This window comes from Papio anubis, chromosome 5 (genome assembly GCF_008728515.1).
Source record: "Papio anubis isolate 15944 chromosome 5, Panubis1.0, whole genome shotgun sequence".
Lineage (NCBI taxonomy): Eukaryota > Metazoa > Chordata > Mammalia > Primates > Cercopithecidae > Papio > Papio anubis.
Window position 1 is genome coordinate 60,490,188 of NC_044980.1, and position 21,876 is coordinate 60,512,063.

General features: G+C 40.1%; 2 protein-coding genes across 8 annotated transcripts in view; one reads left to right on the forward strand and one right to left on the reverse strand.

Annotated features, from left to right (window-relative positions):
- Positions 1–2,434, reverse strand: part of SGTB (small glutamine rich tetratricopeptide repeat containing beta) — a 59,815-nt gene extending 57,381 nt beyond the window's left edge. For 2 of the 3 annotated variants that reach the window (XM_003899742.5, XM_009208515.3), the window contains exons 1-2: positions 2,226–2,434; positions 997–1,118 (exon numbers count right to left, since the gene is read on the reverse strand). In XM_003899742.5, coding sequence (XP_003899791.1) covers positions 997–1,096 — 100 coding nt within the window. In that variant the 5' untranslated portion in view covers positions 1,097–1,118; positions 2,226–2,434. Of the gene's footprint in view, positions 1–996; positions 1,119–1,557; positions 2,051–2,225 lie in introns of those variants that run through there. The other variant, XM_009208513.4, reaches the window with a different exon arrangement.
- A 51-nt stretch (positions 2,435–2,485) lies between these two features.
- NLN (neurolysin) overlaps positions 2,486–21,876 on the forward strand; it is a 99,501-nt gene continuing 80,110 nt past the window's right edge. For 2 of the 5 annotated variants that reach the window (XR_004183964.1, XM_017959591.2), the window contains exon 1: positions 2,486–2,699. Coding sequence is in view for 2 of the 5 variants with exons in the window: in XM_017959591.2 (XP_017815080.2) it covers positions 2,659–2,699 (41 nt within the window). In the remaining 3 variants the exon portion in view is untranslated. Of the gene's footprint in view, positions 2,700–2,760; positions 2,990–21,876 lie in introns of those variants that run through there. The other 3 variants (XM_017959593.3, XM_017959594.3, XM_017959595.3) reach the window with 2 other exon arrangements.

Below are 21,876 nucleotides of genomic sequence, written 5' to 3' on the forward strand. Positions count from 1 at the left end.
TGGTTGTACTGAATTTAAATTTTGTAACACATAAACATGAAGAACAAAGATGGTGTCAAGGAAACACACGATGCCATCACCTACGTCCTGTTCAACTTTACAGATTACTGAAGCCAATATTAAAGTTAATGTAAAACACAGGTGAAATGCTTTCATTTCGAGTTCGAAATTAGGCACTGGTCAGATCTTACTAGTGGTATAATTATTAGACTTTTACATAGTGCTATTAAAATGACTCAGGTATTTTTATATATTATTTCTAAACTGGATGCTTTCCTATTAGGAAATGCAGACAACAAGATCTTCAGAGTATTAACCAGGCTTTATCACATATCAGCTGTGTTATCTGGTTATGCTATTTGGTTTCATTTTCTTTTTTTTTTTTTTTTTTTTTTGAGACAGGATCTCCCTCATGGCCCAGGCTGGAGTGCAGTGATGGGATCTCAGCTTACTGCAGCCTCCGCCTTCTGGGTTCAAGCCATTCTCCTGTCTCAGCCTCCCGAGTAGCTGGGACTACAGGCAAGTGCCACCACACCTGGCTACTTTTTGTATTTTTAGTAGAGACAGGGTTTTGCCATGTTGCCCAGCCTGGTCTCGAACTCCTGACCTCAAATGATCCACCAGCCTCAGCCTCCCAAAGTGCTGGGATTACAGGCATGAGCTACCAAGTCTGGCCCTGGTTTCATTTTCTCACTTGTTAAATGGGGATAATACTAACATAACAGTTGCTGTGAAGAAAACATTGCCTATAATATGAACAGCATACTTTCTACATATAGTATTTGTTCAATAAATAAACAATAGTCCTCTTAATTTGTTGTTAAACAAAACAAGCTTCAGAAAATGGAAATACGATAACCTTATAATCAGGCCTCTCCTTGAAAGATCAAAGAAAATTCTGATTTTTGTTACAATAGATCATCAAGCTGGGCTTACAGCTATTTTAGTCCTCGTTTATAATTATAATATAAATGAACACAAAGAGCAGATGCATACCTTCCAAACTTTCTTGTTCGTCGGAGGTGTAAGTGTCCATCTGACTTTGTTCCCGTAAGAAACGAATAACCGCATAAACCAGGTGCTTGATAGATGACATTTTAGAAGCTTAAACACTTTTCCTTGATAAGAAAAATGAAAACACTGAACTAAGTTATTCTGAAGAATCAGTCAGAAAAGTCATAAATTACAAAGATGATACGGGTTATAAACTGTATTAAAGGTAAAAACAAAACACAAAACTGTATGACCTTTCATCTTTTTTTTTTTTTAAAGAGTCAGGAGAGCACAAAGTATTGTGAAGGTAATTTATTACATATTTTCATTAATACCCAGTGGTATAAGAGTATGTTAAATCTTGGAACAAGTAAAAATGTCTTCAAAACAAGTACAGCATAAGCTTAGACTGTCACTGAGTATCTCACCATACCGAAATCCCCTAAAGGCCTCAGTACTAAGTTGAGAGGCTTTCATACTGCTGACTAAAAGCTGATCTATAACCAAGCATCTTCCTCTATTTCATGGGACCTAAAAAAAGTATTAATAATGTACACTACCTACTTTTTGTAGGTTGAGAGTTATTTGATGAGGAAACACATTCGCGAAAGGTTGTTCAACTGGTGAGTGTCGTTCTTAATAAAAATGGCATTTCTATTTAATCAGCAGACATGTCAGGAAATCGCTGCCCAAGTCGATGGATACTACAAGTCGACCGGCGCTCCCTGCAGAGGCTGTGCTCTCGTGGACAAGCTGGAAGCTCCCGGTCATGTTCATTCACATGGAATACTATCGCATCCAAACAGTGGCGCAGGGCCAGCCGGCATTCATGGCTGATTTCCACTAAATCGCATCATCCATCTGTTCCCCAGGTTCCCTAATTCAAAGCCAGGGTGTGGTACCCGCCGCTATAATGTTTATTATTTGTGTAGTTATTTTAAAGGCGATGTCAGCCTCTAGGCCACGGGGTCACAAGCAATAAATAAGGCCCCAGGGCAGAAGGTAAAAACAGAAAGGGGGGAAAAGGGGGTGCAAAGAGGGAAAGAGATGCCCAGCCTCGTCCAGGCTTCTCCCCCTTCCTCTCCCCAAAGCGCATCGAGCTCCCCCTCCCTCCCGTCCTCCCTCCGGCACCCGGCCTCGCCTCGGCCCTGCCCGGTGTGCAGCGAGTGCCAGTGCGGGCCTCGGTCCGGGGCGGAGGGAGGCGCACCCTCGCCAGACAGAAGCCCCCTTACCAAGCAGGAGGACGCGAGACGACGGCTGCTGGCCCGCGGGGTTCCGTAGGCCGGCCCGCCCGACCCCTAGTCCTCGGGGCTGAAGTCTGGCTCGGGATCGCAGCACTGGGCGCGGCGGCGCAAACTTCCCCGGCCCCCAGGGCGCCAACCCCAGAGCCCACCCGGCTGTGCTCTAGCTCCAGCGGCGGGGTCTGGCCAGCACCGCCCCTGGGGCGGGGCCGGACGCGCGGGCTGGGGCGGGGCACGGCGCGGGGCGGGGCTGGTAGGCGCCGGCGTGGAGCTGCCGCACGTGGGAGGGCGCTGGCCCGGCAGCCACTGTGGCCTCTGCGGCTAGGCCGGCTCGCGACTCCCGGGCGCCCAGGCGCTGCCGCACGCCTTGTCGCGCCACGCTGAAGGACCACGCGCCCACCGCCGCCAGCCTCTCAGCGCTCCCATGATCGCCCGGTGCCTTTTGGCTGTGCGAAGCCTCCGCAGGTACCTCCAGCGCGCGGGTTAACCTTGGCCGTGGGCAGGGCGGGGTCTTTCGCCGTGTGGTGCCTGGAGCCCGGACCCAACCCTTCCCAACCGCGCCTCTCCGACGCTCCTGGGACGCACCCTCCCCGCGGCTTGCAAGGTGGACCCCTGGGCACACCTGGCGCGGCCACCTGGGGCCACCTTTCCCGCCTCCGCTCCCTCGGGAGGACGTCCATTCCCCTTTGTTTGGGACTGCCTCAGCCGCAGTCAGCGAGGCTGGTCACAGAGGCGGCCCAAAATGAATGCAAATAGTTTGGGTAAGAAAATCATTTCACTTTCAACCCCAATGCAGAACTGCACACCTGTCATTAAAAGTGCCGCAGCTGTGGACTCAGAACAATTTTGTTTGCTCCTTGCGCCCATTACTAGCGTTCCAATCGTTTAACATCCACCTGAGATGAAACCTCTTTGGTGGTGTTGCTTATTTCCGTCCATGCTCTCTAACTTCCTTTTTTATTCTCCTCCTCCCCATGAAACAAACATTCTGCCTCTTGCTGGTGCAAATTGACCTGGCCCAAAATGGAGAAAATGATCGCTTGTACACGGCCTTGGGCAGCCTGAGCTGCTGTTTTGGATTGCTTCCTAGCCCTCTAACCACACCCCACTGCAACAGACCAGTAGCAAGATGGTGAGGGAATTAAATTCTTTGCACGAATGCGCTGGTTTTCGGAAACAATGCCGCCACCATCCCCGTTTCCAAATCTGCCCAGGACTGTAAATCCAAATGAAGATTCAACAGAAAAAAGAAAATGTGTGCTTCTTGCTAGCTATCAACAAAACTACTTTGTAACATGTCAGCATTTAAGCTTTCTCCCTTTTGCACATTGCCACTCCTCTGAATGGATGGAGCTTTTTGTTGCTCAGTCCGTAGAGTTAGGGAGCAGGCAGGCGACAGTGGTAATTACAAAGAGTTAATGTGATGATCTGTGATATTTCAGCCTGTCGTTTTTTGCTGGTCTCCAGGCTGCAATCGATATAACTGTCAAATGAAGTTATACCAAGAAATGAAGATCTTCACATAATGCAGGTGTGAGAAGAGGAAATAAATCTTCATATAAGAGCAATTCTCAAACTTTTTATTCTCAGGGCCCCTTTGCCTTTCAAAAATTACCGTGGACCTAAGAGCTTCTGTTTGTATGGTATATATGTTTATATTTACCATATTAGACATTAAAGCTGGAAAAATTTTAAGTATTTGTTAATTTACAAAACAGTAATATATAGGCTACGTGCATAAATAATGATTTTAATGAAAAATAACTATTTTCCAAACCACCCCCCCCCCATCAGTGAGAAGAGTAACATTGTGGGGTTTTGTTTTTAAAATTGTGGTAAGATATAACAAAATTTACCATTTTAATAATTTTTAAGGGTACAATTTAAAGTGTGCAATTGAGAGGTACAGCCAACACCACTGTCCATCTCCAGAACTTTGTCATCATCCCAAACTGAAATCCTGTACCTATTACATAATAACTGCCCATTACTTCCTCCCCAAAGCCCTGGTTAACCATTATTTTTTCTTTATGAATTTGACTATTTCAGGTCCCTTATATAAGTGGAATTATACAATACTTGTCCTTTTGAGTCTGGTTTATTTAGTATAGTGTTTTTTAGGTTTATTCATATTGAAGCATGTGTCAGGATTTCCTTTTTAAAACAATAATATTTCATTGTATGTATATATCACATTTTGTTTATCCATTTGTCTGGACATTTGGGTTGCTTCCACCTTTTGGCTAGTGTGAATACTACTACTATGATCGTTAATGTGCACATGTCTGTTTGAATCCCTGCTTTTAATTCTTTGGGATACCATATGTACCTAGAAGTGAAAATTGCTGAGTCATAGGATAGTACTATGTTTAGTTTTTGAAACCATACTGTTTTTCTTCAGTGGCTGTGTCATTTTTACATTCCCATTGGCAGTACACAAGGATTCCAATTTCTCCACATCATCATCAGCACTTATTTCCTGGTTTTGATAACAGTTATCCTAGGAGTGGCATTGTTTTGCATTTTTGCAAAACCAATGTGTGACATAATAGAAGGTAACTGGATTCTTATGTCTGCCTCTGCATTTAAGCTGCTGCACTGTTTCATTTTGGTTTAAGATGAAGAAAATCCCACCTCACAGTCATATGAAGTTGGAAAGAAGAATATTTTCATAGCTTTTTAAAGATAATCATGGATATTCTTTGATATCACATCAAAGTTTGACAAATGGTAGCTTTTTAAAGGTTAGTTACAAAGTGGAATCTGAAACTATATCAATGTACTTTTTTTACACTGTTACATTAATATCCATTGGTGTACCTTACACTTTGAATGGATGTTGGATCGATGCCTGATATTTTAAACATTAAGCATAAGTCCTTCGGAAATTTTAGTGGTTCACTGTGTTATACAGTTCTTCCTAATGTTGACATATTTCATTATACAGTATCAAACAATCACTTTCCTTAATGTCTTCCCATTTCATCAGAAAAGTCTTCAAGTATTGGGAAGCTGTCAAGCTCACAGTGGCAGATAGGATTTTCCAAAATGCTAGTTTTCACTTGAAAGCTAGAATTGTATCATTGGCAACACAAACTGTCAGTTGTTTTACTTGAAGTGACAGTCTCACTTTGTTACATTTTTGACAGAATTTCTGCCACATGCTTAAGTCTGAATAACCCTGGTTTGTCTGTCAGTAGTTTTTTTTCTGGTAAAAATGGTGTTCCATGAAAAAAAGCTATTTCAGCTCACAGTTCAACCAATTGCAAAAGTGCTTTTGATTTGGGCAACCAAATCCGCAGGACAACCGTTATACTCAGGTACACAGCAGAAATGCTTTGTGCGTACTTGGTCACATGTAACTCAAGGGTAGAGATTTAATAAAAATTCATGCTTTTTACCATTTCATTAAGGATATTCTAAAATGAAATTGACATTATTTTTAGCCTGAGTGCATAGCAATGAAAAATACAGCTACTAGTACAGTTTAGTGCTGTGGACTCAATTTGTCCTGAAGTACCAACAATGTTACCCACCACTGCTTTTCACCATCAGTGCAAATGTTCACAAAGTAAAAAAGAGAAATAATGTCTTAGTATTGTTACAAAAGATTTTTAACCTCACAGACTCCTTGAAAGGGTGTCAGGAACCCCTCCCCACACCTCTACCTTTAAGGTTTGTGGACTACATTTTGAGAGCTGTTGCTATGTCGTATTAGATTCTTTGTTTATGCATGGAAGAAAATAAATAAACTGATAGCCAAAAAATTATTACCTTGTTAGAAGCTACCATAAATACATTAACTATTTTGTTATATAAGGGCATATCTCACAGTTAATCATTATATACAGTAGTCCTTAACCCAGGGCTTCTGTGCTTTATCACAGAATCGGCTGTTTCAAAATCAGTATCTTCCTAAAGAGTTCATATTGGACAACACGGAGGATCCCTGTGTTTTCCTGTTTTTCCTGTTTCCTCTGACACTTGGGAGTTCATTTTAGTGTTATGGAGTGACTAGGCTTTTGCCTGACTTATAGTTTCCTTTGGGTTTTCTTGTTGTCAGAGCTGCTATACCCGCTTCCCAAGGCCAGCTGGGCAGCCAGGATCATTGATGGGGGTGTTCAGCCAATTTCTTGGGAATAAGTGGGCTGAGAATCTGGAGTTTGGATTATAGTTGCTGTTCAATTCACTTTGCGGCCTTAAAGAAATCACTCACTCCCTTGGACCTCTTTCAAGTTACATTATGGATGTATGTATGTATGTATGTTACATAGTATGTATTTTAGAGACAAGGTCTCACTGCTATCCAGGCTGAAGTGCAGTGAGGCATGATCATGGCTCACCGCAGTCTCAAACTCTAGTTTCAAACAATCCTCCCTGCCTCAAGCCTCCTGAGTAGCTGGGACTACAGGTGCTCACCACCATGCCCAGCTAATTTAAAAAAAACTGTAGAAATAGGATCTTACTATGTTGCCAAAGCTGGTCTAGAATTCCTGGCCACAAATGATCCTCCCATCTCAACCTCTAAAAGTGCTGGGATTACAGGTGTGTGCCATCATGCCTGACCCAGGTTCCTCATATTGTAAAATGAAGAGGGCTTGACTAAATAATATCTAAGGCTTAAAAAACAAACAAACAAACAAAAAAAAAACTCTATAGTGCCATAGCAAACCAGGAGAATTCCTCCTCCTACCTCAGTCAGATTGCACAGCATGTTACCCAAGCAAAACCTAATGTATATTATAGAATATGAGGGATGAGGCATGAGAATCGCTTGAACCCAGGAGGCAGAGGTTGCAGTGAGCAGAGATCGTGCCATTGCACTCCAGCCTGGGCAACAACAGTGAAACTCTGTCTCAAAAATAAATAAATAAATAAATGATGACAGCAATGCATGTTCATTATTGAAAACTTAGCAAGTAATGACAAGCAAAAGAAAACATTAAATACGTACATAATCCACCCATCTAGAACAGCCAATTCTTAACAGCCTTCAACATTTCTTCTATGAACAGACTTTCTTTTTACAAATAGGATGTCGTTATTCTTTTATAATTTTTAATATTATACAAATATCCTCTAAAATATAAATAGCTATAATATATTCCCTTTGGGGATATATGCAATTTGATTAATACATACCTTTAGGCATGTCAACTATTCCCAACTTCTTGCAATGAGTAATAGTGCTTGGATAAACATTCCTACTGTCCTTTTCCAAATCCTTAATTATTTTCTTAGTATAAATTCTTACGAATTGAATTCGTAGATCAAAGGGCATGCATACCTTTCAGGTCTACTTATCATCTTATTCTGTTTTAAAAACTTTCTCCCAAACTATAATCTTACCAGGTGAGTAAGTAAATGCTGGTTTCCTATACTGTTACCAACACTGAGCATTTTAATGTTTTTTTATCCTTACCAGTTTCATAAGTGGAAATTTCTCTTATTATAATTTGTATTTTCATACATTTTTGGAAGGTTTATTCAGTGAGTATAATTCCTAAACAAAAGTTCAGGACTTGTGATCTGGAAACCAAATCGTTATTTGTTTTCTGATGTGAAAATTTATTTATGTGGAAAATCTTAGAAAGTCAGACAAATTCAATTACAGTTTTCTTGGTGTTTTTGTTTGTTTGACACAGGGTCTCACTTGGTTGCCCAGGCTGGAGTGCAGTCGCGTGATCATGGCTCACTGCAGCCTCAACCTCCCGGGCTCAAGCAGTCCTCCCACTTCAGCCTCCCAAGTAGCTGGGACTACAGGTGTGTGCCACCACACCCGGCTAATTTTTGTATTTCTTGTAGAGACAGGGCTTCACCATGTTGCCCAAGTTGGTCTCTGATTCCTGGGCTCAAGTGATCTGCCTGCCTCAACCTTCCAGAGTGCTGGGATTATAGGCATGAGCTACTGGGCCCGGCCTAAATTACAAATTAATAAAATTAACAATATTTACGTGTCTGAGTGTAATTAAATAAAATTGAGATTATTCCTCTAAAACCAGTAGGCATAATCTCCAAAATGTTAAGAGAATAGTACTGAGAAAAAAAATCTGATAAAAAAAGGGTTTTAAGTTAAAGTATCAAGAGATAGATTGAGATTATTTGTACAAATGGATTTGGTTATAAAAGAGGATTTCTTTTTTCTTTTCTTTTTTTTTTTTTTGAGATGGAGTCTCACACTGTCGCCCTGGCTGGAGTGCAGTGGCATGATCTCGGGTCACTGCAACCTCCGCCTCCCAGGTTCAAGCAATTCTTCTGCCTCAGCCTCCCAAGTAGCTGGGATTACAGGTGCCTGCCACCACGCCCAGCTAATTTTTTGTATTTTTAGTAGAGACGGGGTTTTACCATGTTGACCAGGCTAGTCTCGAACTCCTGATCTCATGATTTGCCCGCCTCAGCCTCCCCAAGTGCTGGGATTAAAGGGGTGAGCCACCACGCTCGGCCGAGGATTGACTTCTTTCATTTTTGGTTGTCCTTTAACTGGTTTTTTGGTCAGAAACAACCTGGTTCTTTCTCAAAGTTAAACATTATCACCTCTTTGGTTAAGACAAAGCACAGGACTTCCTTGGGGAGAACCACCTAAATTAAAGATAAAGAACCAAGGAAATTGATGTGTATTGAGTGCATATGTAAATGCCAAGCTGCGCATCACAAAGTGCTTGTAGCATGATAGAGTCAACTATATAAATGTAGAAACAGCTTGCCTGAGTTTGAATGCTGGTTCTGCCACTGACTAGCACTGTGATCTTAGGCAAGAATACTTAAGTTCTCCGTATCTGTTTCCTTCTCAGTAAATTGGGAATTGATTGGATGATTTCTTCATTCACCAAATATTTATTGTCTATTATATGCGAAACAGTATTCTAGGTCTGGGGATACAGCAATGAACAAAGCAGACAAAAATCTTTGCATTAATGGAACTTACATTCCAGTGGGAGATACAACTAAGGAAAATATATAGTAAGTTAGATGGGAAAATGTGTTTCAGAGCAAAAGGGGAATGCTCAATACCAATAGGAAGGCAATTATAGAGTCAACAGGAAAGGCTAAGAAAGTGATATTAATATTTGAGTAATGATCTAAGAGAAGTGAGTAGTTGTGCTATGTGAATACCTGAGGCAGGTCGTTCTAAGCAGGAGAAACAGCACAGACCAAGGCTCTAAAAGCAGGGCTCTGCCTGGTGTTTTTGAGAAAGTGAAGAGACCATTGTGACTAGCATGGAATAAATGTCAGGCAAGTAAGTAGGAGATGAGATGACAGGGAAAAATTGTACTCACCCTTTTTTTCTTTTCTTTCTTTTTTTTTTTTTGTTTTTGTTTGTTTTTGTTTTTAGATAGAGTCTCGCTCTGTTGCTTGGGCTAGAGTGCAATGAAGCAATCTCAGCTCACTGCAACGTCCTCCTCCTGGGTTCAAGCGATTCTCTCACCTCAGCCTCCCGAGTAGCTGGGATTACAGGCACCCACCATCATGCCCAGCTAATTTTTGTATTTTTGTAGAAACGGGTTCACCATGTTGGCCAGGCTGGACTTGAACTCCTGACCTCAAGTGACCCACCTGCCTCCGCCTCCCAAAGTGCTGGGATTACAGGTGTGAGCCACCGTGCCTGGCCTGTACTCACCTTTTAAGATTGAAACATAAATATAGAACACTTTGAACATTGCCTGGTTATATCTGTTCCTATTACCACAAAAATGCTGTATAACAAACTGAATTTCAGTGGAGTACAGTGATCAATGTTTATTTTTGCTGGGAAATCTAGATTTTGGCTGGGCAGTTTTTCTGGTCTTAACTCATTCATGCTCCTTCGGTCAGCCATGGGTTGTGTAGGCAGCTCTTTGCTGTCCTCTGCCACATGTTTGGTGATGTAGGATGACCACTGCTGGGGCTATTTGGCCCTCTTTCCCGTGACCTCTCGTCCTCCAGGAAGCTACCTCTGGCTCGTTCTCATGGCAGTGGCAGGGTTCCATGAAAGAGTGGAAGGCAGTTGGAACTGGAACCTCATCAGCTCTGCCACATTTTACTGGTCAAAGCAAGTCACAAGGCTAGCCCAGATTCGAGAAGTGGGGAAACAGACTGTATCTCTTGATGGGTAGAAAAGCAAACTCACATTGTTAAGAGACATAGACACATAGCAGGTGGAAAATTGAGGCCATTTTAGTCATCAGTCTACCGTATTGGCACGTAGTAAAATCTCGAGAAATATTAGTTACTGTTTTTACTTTTTTGAATTGCCTAGTTTTATTTTGGGAGTTTTAAAATTAGGATTATTAATTTGTAAGAGCCCCTCATAGATGTTTCAGTTATTTTTGCTCTTTGAACTTTTGGGGTGGATTATTGTTGCTTTTTGCTTTTTTGCTTTTTCTCTACAAAAGTTTAAATTTTTATATAATCAGAAATATCAGTCTTTTCTTTTATGACCTCTGCCTTTGGTCTCATTCCTAGAAAGTCCTTCTCTACCCCAATATTATACATTTTAAAAATCACCTACATTTTCTTTTTTTTTTTTTTTTTTTAAGACAGAGTCTAGCTCTGTCACCTAGGCTGGAGTGCAGTGGAACAATCTCATCTCTGTAACCTCTGCCTCCCAGTCTCAAGCAGTCCTCCCACCTCAGCCTTCCAAGTAGCTGGGACTACGGGTGTGAGTCACACCTGGCTAATTTTTGTATTTTTTGTAGAGAAAGGGTTTTGCCATGTTGCCCAGGCTGGTCTCAAACTCCTGGGCTCAAGCAATCCTTCCCCCTCAGCCTCCCAAAGTGCTAGGATTACAGGCATGAGCCACCACACCCAGCATCTACATTTTCTTCTAGTACTTTTATGTTCCATTTTCCACACTTAAATCCTTTATCTATCATGAGGGCTGACTTTTTAAAAAAGACTTCTTCAAATTATTGAGTGAAACAAAAAGGAAATCAACACCAAAACTGCAAGAAGTATAAAAGGAAATCCAGCTTATGAAATTTGGATTTCCCATTCACCATAGCTTACATTAGAAAGACTCTGCCCCATTCTACCGACTCTGAGATTGTCTGTGCTTCCTGTTTGGCATTCAGGAGGAAGTCCTCATATTTCCCAGCCATACTTTGCTGGTATCTTTAATATTTAATCCCATTTGTGGTCAACACCAAAAGGAAAATTCTACTTCTGCCTCACATCTCAGGTGGAGTTGTAGTGACTGAAATAATCACAGCTTGATGAAGCCTGCTTGCTACAATGTATAATGTCCATACTCTCAGGGCTACATAGATCTGACCACTCTAACACTGAGATTTATATATCTGTACGTTATTTTTATTCTCATAGAAATTCTTTTTAAGGTGTCATAGCTTCTCTGCCAAGATACAAAATAGGGAACCACAAATTATATATTTAAAAAAGAAGTAGGTGAATGATATTAGATTCCAACTACCAGTTGGACAGCTCCTGAGGTCTCACAGTCAGCCACTTTTTTATCTTATAAGTGATAGGGTTTGGCTGTGTCCCCACCAAAATCTTACCTTGAATTGTAGTTCCCATATTCCCCGCGTGTCATGGGAGGGACCTGGTGGGAGGTAATTGAATCATGGGGCAGTTATCCCCATGCTATTCTGATGATACAGTGAGTTCTCACAAAATCTGATGGTTTTATAAGGCTTTTTCCTCTTTGCTCAGCACTTCTCCTTCCTGCTGCCATGTGAATAAGGAGGTGTTTGCTTCCCCTTCTGCCATGATTCGAAATTTCATGAGGCCACCCCAGCTATGCTGAACTGTGAATCTATTAAATATCTTTCCTTTTAAGTTACCTAATCTTGGGCATTTCTTCATAGCAGCGTGAGAACAGACTAATATAATAAATACTTATTGAACACCTATTATGTTGTCGAATCTCAATATCACCTTTTCCTAAATTGACAGCATTCTCCTGTCTTGCTTTTTTGCCCTGGTTCTTTGGCTCAATGTCACCATTTATCCAAGTCCAAAGCCGGGGAGCCATTCCTTGCTTTTTTCTCTATTTCCTTTACTTTTTCCACCAACACCAAGTCCTGGATAGTCTTCACATTCTTTCTCCTTTCTTTGTTCCCAGTATCACCACCATAATCCAAATCCTCATCATGAGTCCCAGCATCAATTTTTGCTTCCCACTAATATATTTTCCTGATGAAAATAGAGATCTTTAAGAACTACAAATGTGACATGTCATACTTCAGTTTACAATTTTTTTAACTCATAAAACAATCAAAACTCTCATATGGTTTAGAAATCCCTATACAATCTGACCCCTGTGTAGCTCTCCCAGCTTCCCCTCTCACTTAGTGAACTCAACGCTTCAGCCAGAGAGTTTAAGTCCTTATCTCCTGGCCTTAAATTGACATAAGCTGATCCCTTAGCTGGCACATTCTTTTCTTTCCCTCCCATTTCCAGAACCTAATACTTATTCATTTATCTTAAGAGTTATGAAATATACACAAAAATGTAATACATATACGTATATAAATGTGATTAAAAGGATGAAAAATGTGTCCATATATAAAATGTTTCTAGTATGAAAAATGTATCTATATATAAAATGACATTTCTAGTACCTTTGAAGTTCCTCGAGTGCCCCCTCCACCATATCCCTTTCCTCATACCAGAGATAACCACAGTCTTGAATTTTGTAATCACTGTCCTCTTGCTTTTCTTTATAGATGTTACCACAAATGTGTATTTCCCTAAACAACATATGATTTAATTTTGCATAACGAAACCGGTTTCACATGGATGTGGTTCATTTTTACTCTTGTAAGATATTTCATTGTATGACTATTCCAAAAATTTACTATTTATTTTGTCAGTGAATATTTGGGCTTCCATTTTCTTGATATTATAAACAATATTGCTATGAATATTCTTATAATGTCCCTGATACATATGTGTGAGTATGAATTTAAGAGAAAAATTACTAGGTTGTAGGATGTACATTCTCAATTTTACCAAATAATGCCCAATTCTTTTTCCAAAGTGGTTATACTAGTTTACTTCCTTCTCTCCATATAGTATTCATGAGTAGCCATTGATCCACTGTCCTTAGCAACTCTTGGTGTTGTCAGGCCTTTTGCCAACCCAATGATTGTAAAATGGCATTACTTGGCTTTTATACATATTGCTGTGTTACTAATGAGTTTGAACATGTTTTCATGTTTCTTTGCTATTTGTATTTTATGCCTGTTAATGTCTTTTGCCCATTTTCCTTTTGAGTTATCTTTTCATACTGAATTTACGTTCTACAATATTTATATATTCTAGATATTGTTCACTTGTTTTCCAATATTCAAAAAATATGACTAGTCCCACACCTGTAATCTTAACACTTTGGGAGGCTGAGGCAAGAGCATTACTTGAGCCCAGAAGTTTAACACTAACCTGGGCAATACAGGAACACCCTGTATCTATAAAACATTAAAAAAAAAAAAAAATAGCTGGACGTAGTGGCATTCACCTGTGGTCCCAGCTACTCGGAAGGCTGAAGTTGGAGGATTGCTTGAGGCTGGGAGGTCGACGCTTCAGCGAGCCATGATCATGCTGCTGCACTGCAGCCTATGCGACGGAGGGAGACTCTGTCCAGCCTATGCGACAGAGGGAGACTGTCTCCAAAAAAAATGTGTATTTAATCTGTGTTTAATCTGTACAAGCCACTGAGCTAAACTCTGGAAACACAGCTATGGATAAGACAGAAACTACTCCCACTCTCATGGGTTTATCCCCTCACTCAAAGGGGGTTAAAAAGTAAACTAATAAATCTCTAAACTTATAAATCTCTAAATAGTAACATCATCTTAGCTTTGTACTTTCTGAGGGTGAAGTTACCAGACCCCTACTAAATTCTTTCCCTCTGAATCCTGTATTAATGCTTCCATAGTATAAACGTTATTATTAATGGTGTTTGTCTTCACCACTCGTTGACAAGGTTTCTGAAATCAGCAGCCTATTTTTTTGTTTTTCATTTCTGTACCTCCACTACTTAACATGGTCATTACATAAGGGATGCTAAATAAATATATTCATTGAATGGATGAATGAAAATATGTCATTAGTGATAATAACTGAAAATTCAGTATTCACTATTGATATCTAGGGAGTATAGGCCTAGGTTTGGCATTTTGATACAATTACAGATATAACTTTCAGTAGGAAGTAGATATTTCTTTTTTTTTTTTTTGAGACGGAGGCTCGCTCTGTCGCCCAGGCTGGAGTGCAGTGGGGTGATCTCGGCTCACTGCAAGCTCTGCCTCCCAGATTCACGCCATTGTCCTGCCTCAGCCTCCCGAGTAGCTGGGACTACGGGCGCCTGCCACCATGCCCGGCTAGTTTTTTGTATTTTTAGTAGAGTCGGGGTTTCACCATGTTGGCCAGGATGGTCTCGATCTCTTGACCTCGTGATCCACCCGCCTCAGCCTCCCAAAGTGCTGGGATTACAGGTGTGAGCCACCGTGCCTGGCCAAAAGTAGATATTTCAAGCCCTATATGAAGTAGCTGGTTGCAGATTTCTTCATGCAAAAACCCTATGCCTATGTCTATGTGTTAGGTAAGCCAGTTTAGATTTAGATGTTTTATACCAAAGTTATTTACAGAAAAAAGTAGACCTAGTTGTATTATCAAAAAATTACAGAGCTGGCTGTGCACAGTGGTTCACTCCTGTAATCCCAGCACTTTGGGAGGCTAAGGTGGGCGGATCACTTTAGCTCAGGAGCCCAAGTCCAGCTTGGGCAACATGGCAAAGCCCCATCTCTACAAAAATTAGCAGGGCGTGATAGCATGCACCTGTAGTCCTAGCTAGTTGTAAAGCTGAGGTGGGAAAATTGCTTGAGCCCGGGAGGTCAAGCCTGCACTGAGCCATGTTCATACCACTGCACTCCAGCCTGTTTGTCAGAGCAAGACCCTGTCTCAGAAAAAAAAAAAAAAAAAACACAGAGTTACGGAGTTGTGTAATATGCGATACAAACTAACTGTCGGGGCTATACTTAACCAGCGAATACATAAGAATGTTGAGTATGTATTACGATATGAGACAGAGGAGAAGCCATATATTAAAAGGCATATATTAAAAGCCAAGCATGGTGGCTCACACCTGTAATCCCAACACTTTGGGAGGCTGAGACAGGAGGATTCCTTGAGCCCAGGGGTTCAAGACCAGCCTGGGCAACAAAGTGAGACCCCCATCTCTACCAAAAAACAAACAAAAAAATTAGCTAGGCATGCTGGCATGCACCTGTGGTCAGCCTGGGCAACACAGTGAGACCGTATCTTTAAAAAAGAAAAAGAAAAAAAAAAAAAAAAAACAAGGCATGACTTTGATTCCTTGTCATGACTGGGAGCATTCAGACAATCACTTGTTAGGTCTATAGATTAATCCCCTATTAATGAATACTGTGGGAGGAAAGCTCTTCTGAATATGTTGGCCTGGATATGAAAAAATTGAAGGAGGTGCTAATCTCCAAAACACTGGGTCAGAAGCAGCCAAGCTGGAAGAACAGAAGGCAAGCTTCCCATGGGTGGGCCTGGTATCAGCTCAGGCACAAAAGTAAGACTCTGGACATGGATGACGTGGGAGTTACTTGGGACTGGGGAGTACAGTGTCACTGGGAGGGACATAATCCTTAGAGGAGTAGACATACTTGGTCAGACCAAGAAAGTAATGATATGCAGCTTGCCCTACCTGTTGGATAAAGTACCCCATAGAACCCAAAGAAGCCACGACGGCAAATTCGTATCCTGGAATGCATCTCATACCTGCCATAGTAAATCTAGCACTCTGTGCCATAAGTTCTATGCTTTCCTAACTGCACAGAAGTAACTGAAGGGAAGTAAAAACATGAAAAACTTTCTCAGAATGGCAGAAGGGGCCCAAAGATACTCAGTAAGGTGTATAACTGCTCGTCAAAAATGTTTTTAGTGAACTGAAAAATTGTAAAGTTATAGAAATGGTGTGTAGTGGAATATAGCTGATTGAAACCATGTAAGCAGCTTATATATAAGCTTCAAATCATCATTCACTCATGGCATAAATAATAACTGAATACTATATATAAGAAACGGTGCTAAATATTATGAGGATAGATATATAAAGAAAACTTAGATTCTATTTGCAAGACACTTAGGTTGGTATTATTTGCTCACATTTATACTCCCTTTTTTACCAAAATTAATTTGTGACTGCTTACATAAACAATATATATATGTGTGTGTGTGTGTGTACATATATATGTATACACATAGATATGAAATAATGTAAAGAGCAAAGAATGTCAGGCAAAAAATTCAAAGAAACCTTAGGATCAGTCTAGTTGCTTTAATTGGATCTGGAACTTCACTATGAGATTTTTGGCAGTAAGGGCAAAGGAAAAACATCATTAAGAATTGTCATGAAGAAAGATTTTCCTGGTACTGTTTGTGAGATGAATTTATCATGTGGATCCACTGCATAGGGGAAATTGAGTAATGCAATGAATCATAGCCTCAAGAACACTACTTATGTAGTAAATGCAGAAGTAGACTTCATAGAGCTATTTCTTATTTTGATTATTTGTTAAAAGGCCAGCATGGTGGCTCCCAGCACTTTGGGAGGCCGAGGTGGATAGATGGCTTGAACTTACGAGTTCGAGACCAGCCTGGGCAACATTGTGAATCCCCATCTCTACCAAAAATGCAAAAATTAGCTGGGCGTGGTGGTGTGTGCCTATAGTCCCAGCTACTCGACAGACTGAGGTAGGAGAATCGCTTGAACCTCGGGAGGCGGAGGTTGCAGTGAGCCAAGATCGCACCACGGCACTCCAGCCTGGGCGACAGAACTAGACCTTGTCTCACAAAAGAAAAAAAAAAACAAGGCAATACAACGTAGTAAGAGTGATAAGGCACATATTAATAAATAATTAGAATACAAGGCAGAAGGTGATAAGTACCACAGAATGGAGAGATTGTTATGGAAGATCAGGGAAAAGAGATTATTTCCGGGATAAAAAGGAGAGGGAAAGGCCAGGCGTAGTGGCTCATGCCATAATCCCAGCACTCTAGGAGGCTGATGCAGGAGGATTCCATGAGCCCAGGAGTTCAAGACCAGAGACCCTGTTTCTACAAAAAATGTAAAAAGCCAGATGTAGTGGCACACTTCAGTGGTCCAAACTACTCAGGAGGCTGAGGTGAGAGGATCGCTTGAGCCCAGGAGGCAAAGGTTCCAGTGAGCCATGATTGCGCCACTGCACTTCAGCCTAGGCAACAGAGCAGGATCCTGTTTCAAAAAAATAAATAAATAAAATAAAACAAAAAAGAATACAATATATTGTTAACTATAACCATCATGTAGTACAATAGATCTTTTGAACTTGATTCCTAATTGAAATTTTGTATCCTTTGACCAGCATCTCTCCAACTCCCTCCTTTCACCTGCAATCACCCCAGCTGCTGGTAACCACCATACTTCTTATTTTTAAGACAGAGACTTGCTCTGTTGCCCAGGCAGGAGTGCAGTGATGTGATCTCAGCTCACTGCAACCTCTGCCTCCCGGGTTCAAGTGATTCTCCTGCCTCAGCCTCCCGAGTAGCTGGGATCACAGGTGCCTGCCAACACGCCTAGCTAATTCTTGTATTTTTAGTAGAGATGGGGTTTCACCTTGCTGACCAGGTTGGTGTCGAACTCCTGACCTCAGATGATCTGCCCACCTCTGCCTCCCAAAGTGCTGGGATTACAGACATGAGCCACCACACCTGACCAATTCTATTTTCTATAGTACTTGTATGAGATCAACTTTTTTACATTTCACATATGAGTGAGATCATGCAGTATGTGTCTTTCTGTTGCAGCTTATTTCAGTTAACACTGTCTACCAGGTCCATCCATGTTGTCACAAATGACAGAATTTCCTATTTTATGACTGAATAATATTTCGTTGTGTACGTATACCACATTTTCTATATCCGTTTGTCGGCTGATGGACACTTAAGTTGATTCTATATCTTGTCTATTGTGAATAATATATAGCAAGCACGAGAGTGCAGATATCTCTTCCATACTGATCTCATTTTTTAAAGGTATATTCCCAGTAGTGGGATTGTTGGATTATATAGTAGTTCTATGTTTAGTATTTTGAGAAACCTCCATACTGTTTTCCATAATGGCTGTGTGAATTCATATTTCTAACAACAGTGTGTGAGGGTTCCCTTTTCTCCACCAAAGACTTGCTATCTTTGGTCTTTTCCATAATAGCTATTTTAACAGGTGTGAGATGATGTCTCATTGTGGTTTTTTTACATTTCCCTAATGTTGATGTTGAGCATTTTTTTTCATATACCTGTTTGCCATTTATATGTTATCTTTTGAGAAATGTCAATTTGAGTCCTTTGCCCATTTTTTAATGGGGTTGTTTTCTTGCTATTGAGTTTATTGAGTTACTTATATTTTGGATTTTAACCCCTTATGAGATGTATAGTTTGCAAATATTTTCTCCCATTCTGTAGGTTGTCTCTTCATTCTGTTTATTGTTTCCTTTGCTGTGCTTATTAGTTTGATGTAATCCCATTTGTCTACTTTTGCTTTTGTTGACTGTGCTTTTGGGGTCATATCCAAAAAATCATTGCCCACACTGATGTTATGGAGCTTTTCCCATATATCTTCTGTCTTAGTTCATTTTCTGTTGCTGTAATTAAATGCCTGAGGCTAGGTAATTTATAAAGAAAAGAAATTTATTATTTACAGTTCTGGAAGCTGGGAAGTGCAAGGTGGAGGGGCTGCATCTGGTGAGGGCCTTCTCAGTGTGTCATAGCATGGTGGAGGACATCACATGGTGAGTGGGGCACACTGAAAACCAAACTGGCTCCTATGACAGATCCACTCTTCTGATAACTAACCCACTCCTGTTAATCCCTGTTAATTCACCTGCTAATTCATAAATGCATTAATCCACTCATGAAGGCAAAGCCCTCACAACCCAGTCATCTCTTAACAGCTCCACCTCTTAATACTGTTACCCTGAGGATTCAGTTTCAACATGAGTTTCAAAGGGGACAAGCATTCAAACAACAGTTTTCTGCTAGTAGTTTCACAGTTGAGGATCTTACATTTATGTCTTTAATCCATTTTCAGTTGATTTTTATATATGGGATGACATGAGGGTTTAATTTCATTCGACTGCATGTGGATCTCCAGTTTTCCCAACACCATTCAGTGAAGAGACTGTCTTTTCTTCATTGTGTGTTCCTGGCATCTTCGTCAAAAATCGGTTGGCCATAAATGCGTGGATTTATTTCTGGGCTTTCTAGGCTGTTCCATCAGCTATGTGCCTGTTTTTATACCAGTACCATGCTGTTTGGTTACTATGGCTTCTTTGTTATATATATATGTAATTCTTTTTTTTTTTTTTTTTTTTTTCTGAAAAGGAGTCTTGCTCTGTTGCCTAGGCTGGTGTGCAGTGACGCAATCTCAGCTCACTGCAACCTCTGCCTCCCTGGTTCAAGCGATTCTCCTGCTTCAGGCACCTGAGTAAGTAACTGAGATTACAGATGTGCACCAGCACACCCAGCTTATTTTGTATTTTTAGTACAGGGTTTCACCAGTTGGCCAGGGTGGTCTCAAACTCCTGACCTCAAGTGATCCGCCCACCTTGGCCTTCCAAAATGCTGGGATTGCAGGTGTGAGCCACCATGTCAGACCTTTGTAAGATATTTTGAAGTCAGGTAGTATGATAACTCCAACTTTATTCTTTTTGCTCAAAATTGCTTTGGTTATTTGGAGCCTTTTGTGGTTTCATACAAGTTTTGAGATTGGTTTTCTATTTCTGTGAAGAATGTCATTGGTATTTTGATAGGGATTGCATTCAATCTGTAGATCACTTTGTGAAATTTTTTTTCAAAAACATAATCATAATACCATTGTCACACATAAAAATAATAAACACTTATTTTTGACTGAACCAGTCTTAAAAAGAAGCAAACCAACTATTAGCCAGGCCTTGGATGAGGATCTAGGCATCATCATTCACACCACAAAATTTGTATGTGTAAATGACACACACACGCAAGCGTAAGTATTAAATAATGTACTGAAAGAAGAGAGTCTCTCTCCTGAGTAATTTACTGAGGACTTCAGTTGTGAAAAGTATGCCCTAAACACCAATTAAGTGTGCCAAAAGCAATTTATTCATGTTTCTAGAGAAAAATAAAAGGGGAATATCTGAATTGTGGTTTTCCATGTATGTGGATAGTCCCTTTAGTAATGAATCAAGGAACACTTTATTTCATTTGTGAAGCAGCTTTTGATTTTATATGCTCTGTGGTCTCAGGTGGCTTTTTGTAAGCCAGGGATAGGATTTAATAAAAGAAATCTCTTCAAGTTCATGTATAATCAATTTATTTAGAACCTGTAATCATTAAGCTAGCTGTGTCATATACAAAATTAGAAGAAAATTAATTATCTTTTGTTACTTATTTTTTAGAACCCTAGATTTTTGTTCAACTTTGTAATATGAACCTTTTCTAAAAGCTCTATTTGTCAGTGGCAGAAATATTACAAATATTTCTAGCATCGTACAGTTTTTCATATGCCCTTAAGTAGTTTCTAACATTTTAAAATTTTTATACATATCTCTTAAAAAAGAAAATTTTGAAGAGTTCCTTTTCATTTATTTACAATGAAATTTGGAAACAAGAACTTACTACATTACAAAATCTAGAATAAAATTACCTTTTTAAAAAAAATGGATCATGAACATTTTGTAAAAAGAGTTGAAAATAAATCATTGTTCATTCCTATGGGAGCCTTTGTGTAACCATTTCTACTTTTAAGTCTTACTGCTAGAGGAAGTTGTACACATTAAGGATGTATGTGGCACTGTTTCCAAAATAAATTGTTTATTTATACTACGTAAGACCAAGATTAGACCACTGAAGTTGTATTGGTCATTCTAGTCCTCAAATTTAAATGCAGTTTTTGTCAATACAAAAAAGAGACTGTACAATGAAGGAAAACTCATAATGCTTTTGACTTTACCAGCTGCTAGAGGCTACTCAGAATAAAGGTCAGAATATCTCCGTATTTAGGGTAATTCTTCTCTATACTCAAAACACTTGTAGCTGAGTTCATGGTGTACATTTTTCGTGAATGGTTGTTTATAGGAAGTTTATATATTATCTTGGCAAGATAACTTTGAAAACCCACTGTTTTCCTAGCATTTTTCTATTGCTGCTAAACAATTTCTGCCCAATCTAAAAAATTGCCTTCCTATACCAGCAGGTGGAGGCAAGAGCAGTCAAATCATAGCACTTTGCTTTTCAAGTGTACTGGCATGTATTGTCGATTATCTATCCATGACTCAAAGCCTCTTTATGACGTGTCTCTCACATAATTACTTTTCTTCAACAACTCTGTTGTTGTTTGAGCATCTTCTTTTGATGGCTTTATCATTTGCTTTATTTACTTGGTGTCTGGGAGTGAACTTAGTGGTCATTTTAGGACAGACTAATTTAGATTTTCGTCACATTTCTACATTCATTGATTGAACAGTTAAAACATACATGTTATGTGCTGAACATATTCTTCCACATTTGCCAAGAAATACAAAAATGACTAAGACATGGACCACATTTCCAAAGAGCTTACATTCTAGTAGAATTACAAGGAAAAATGTCTTCAATTCCT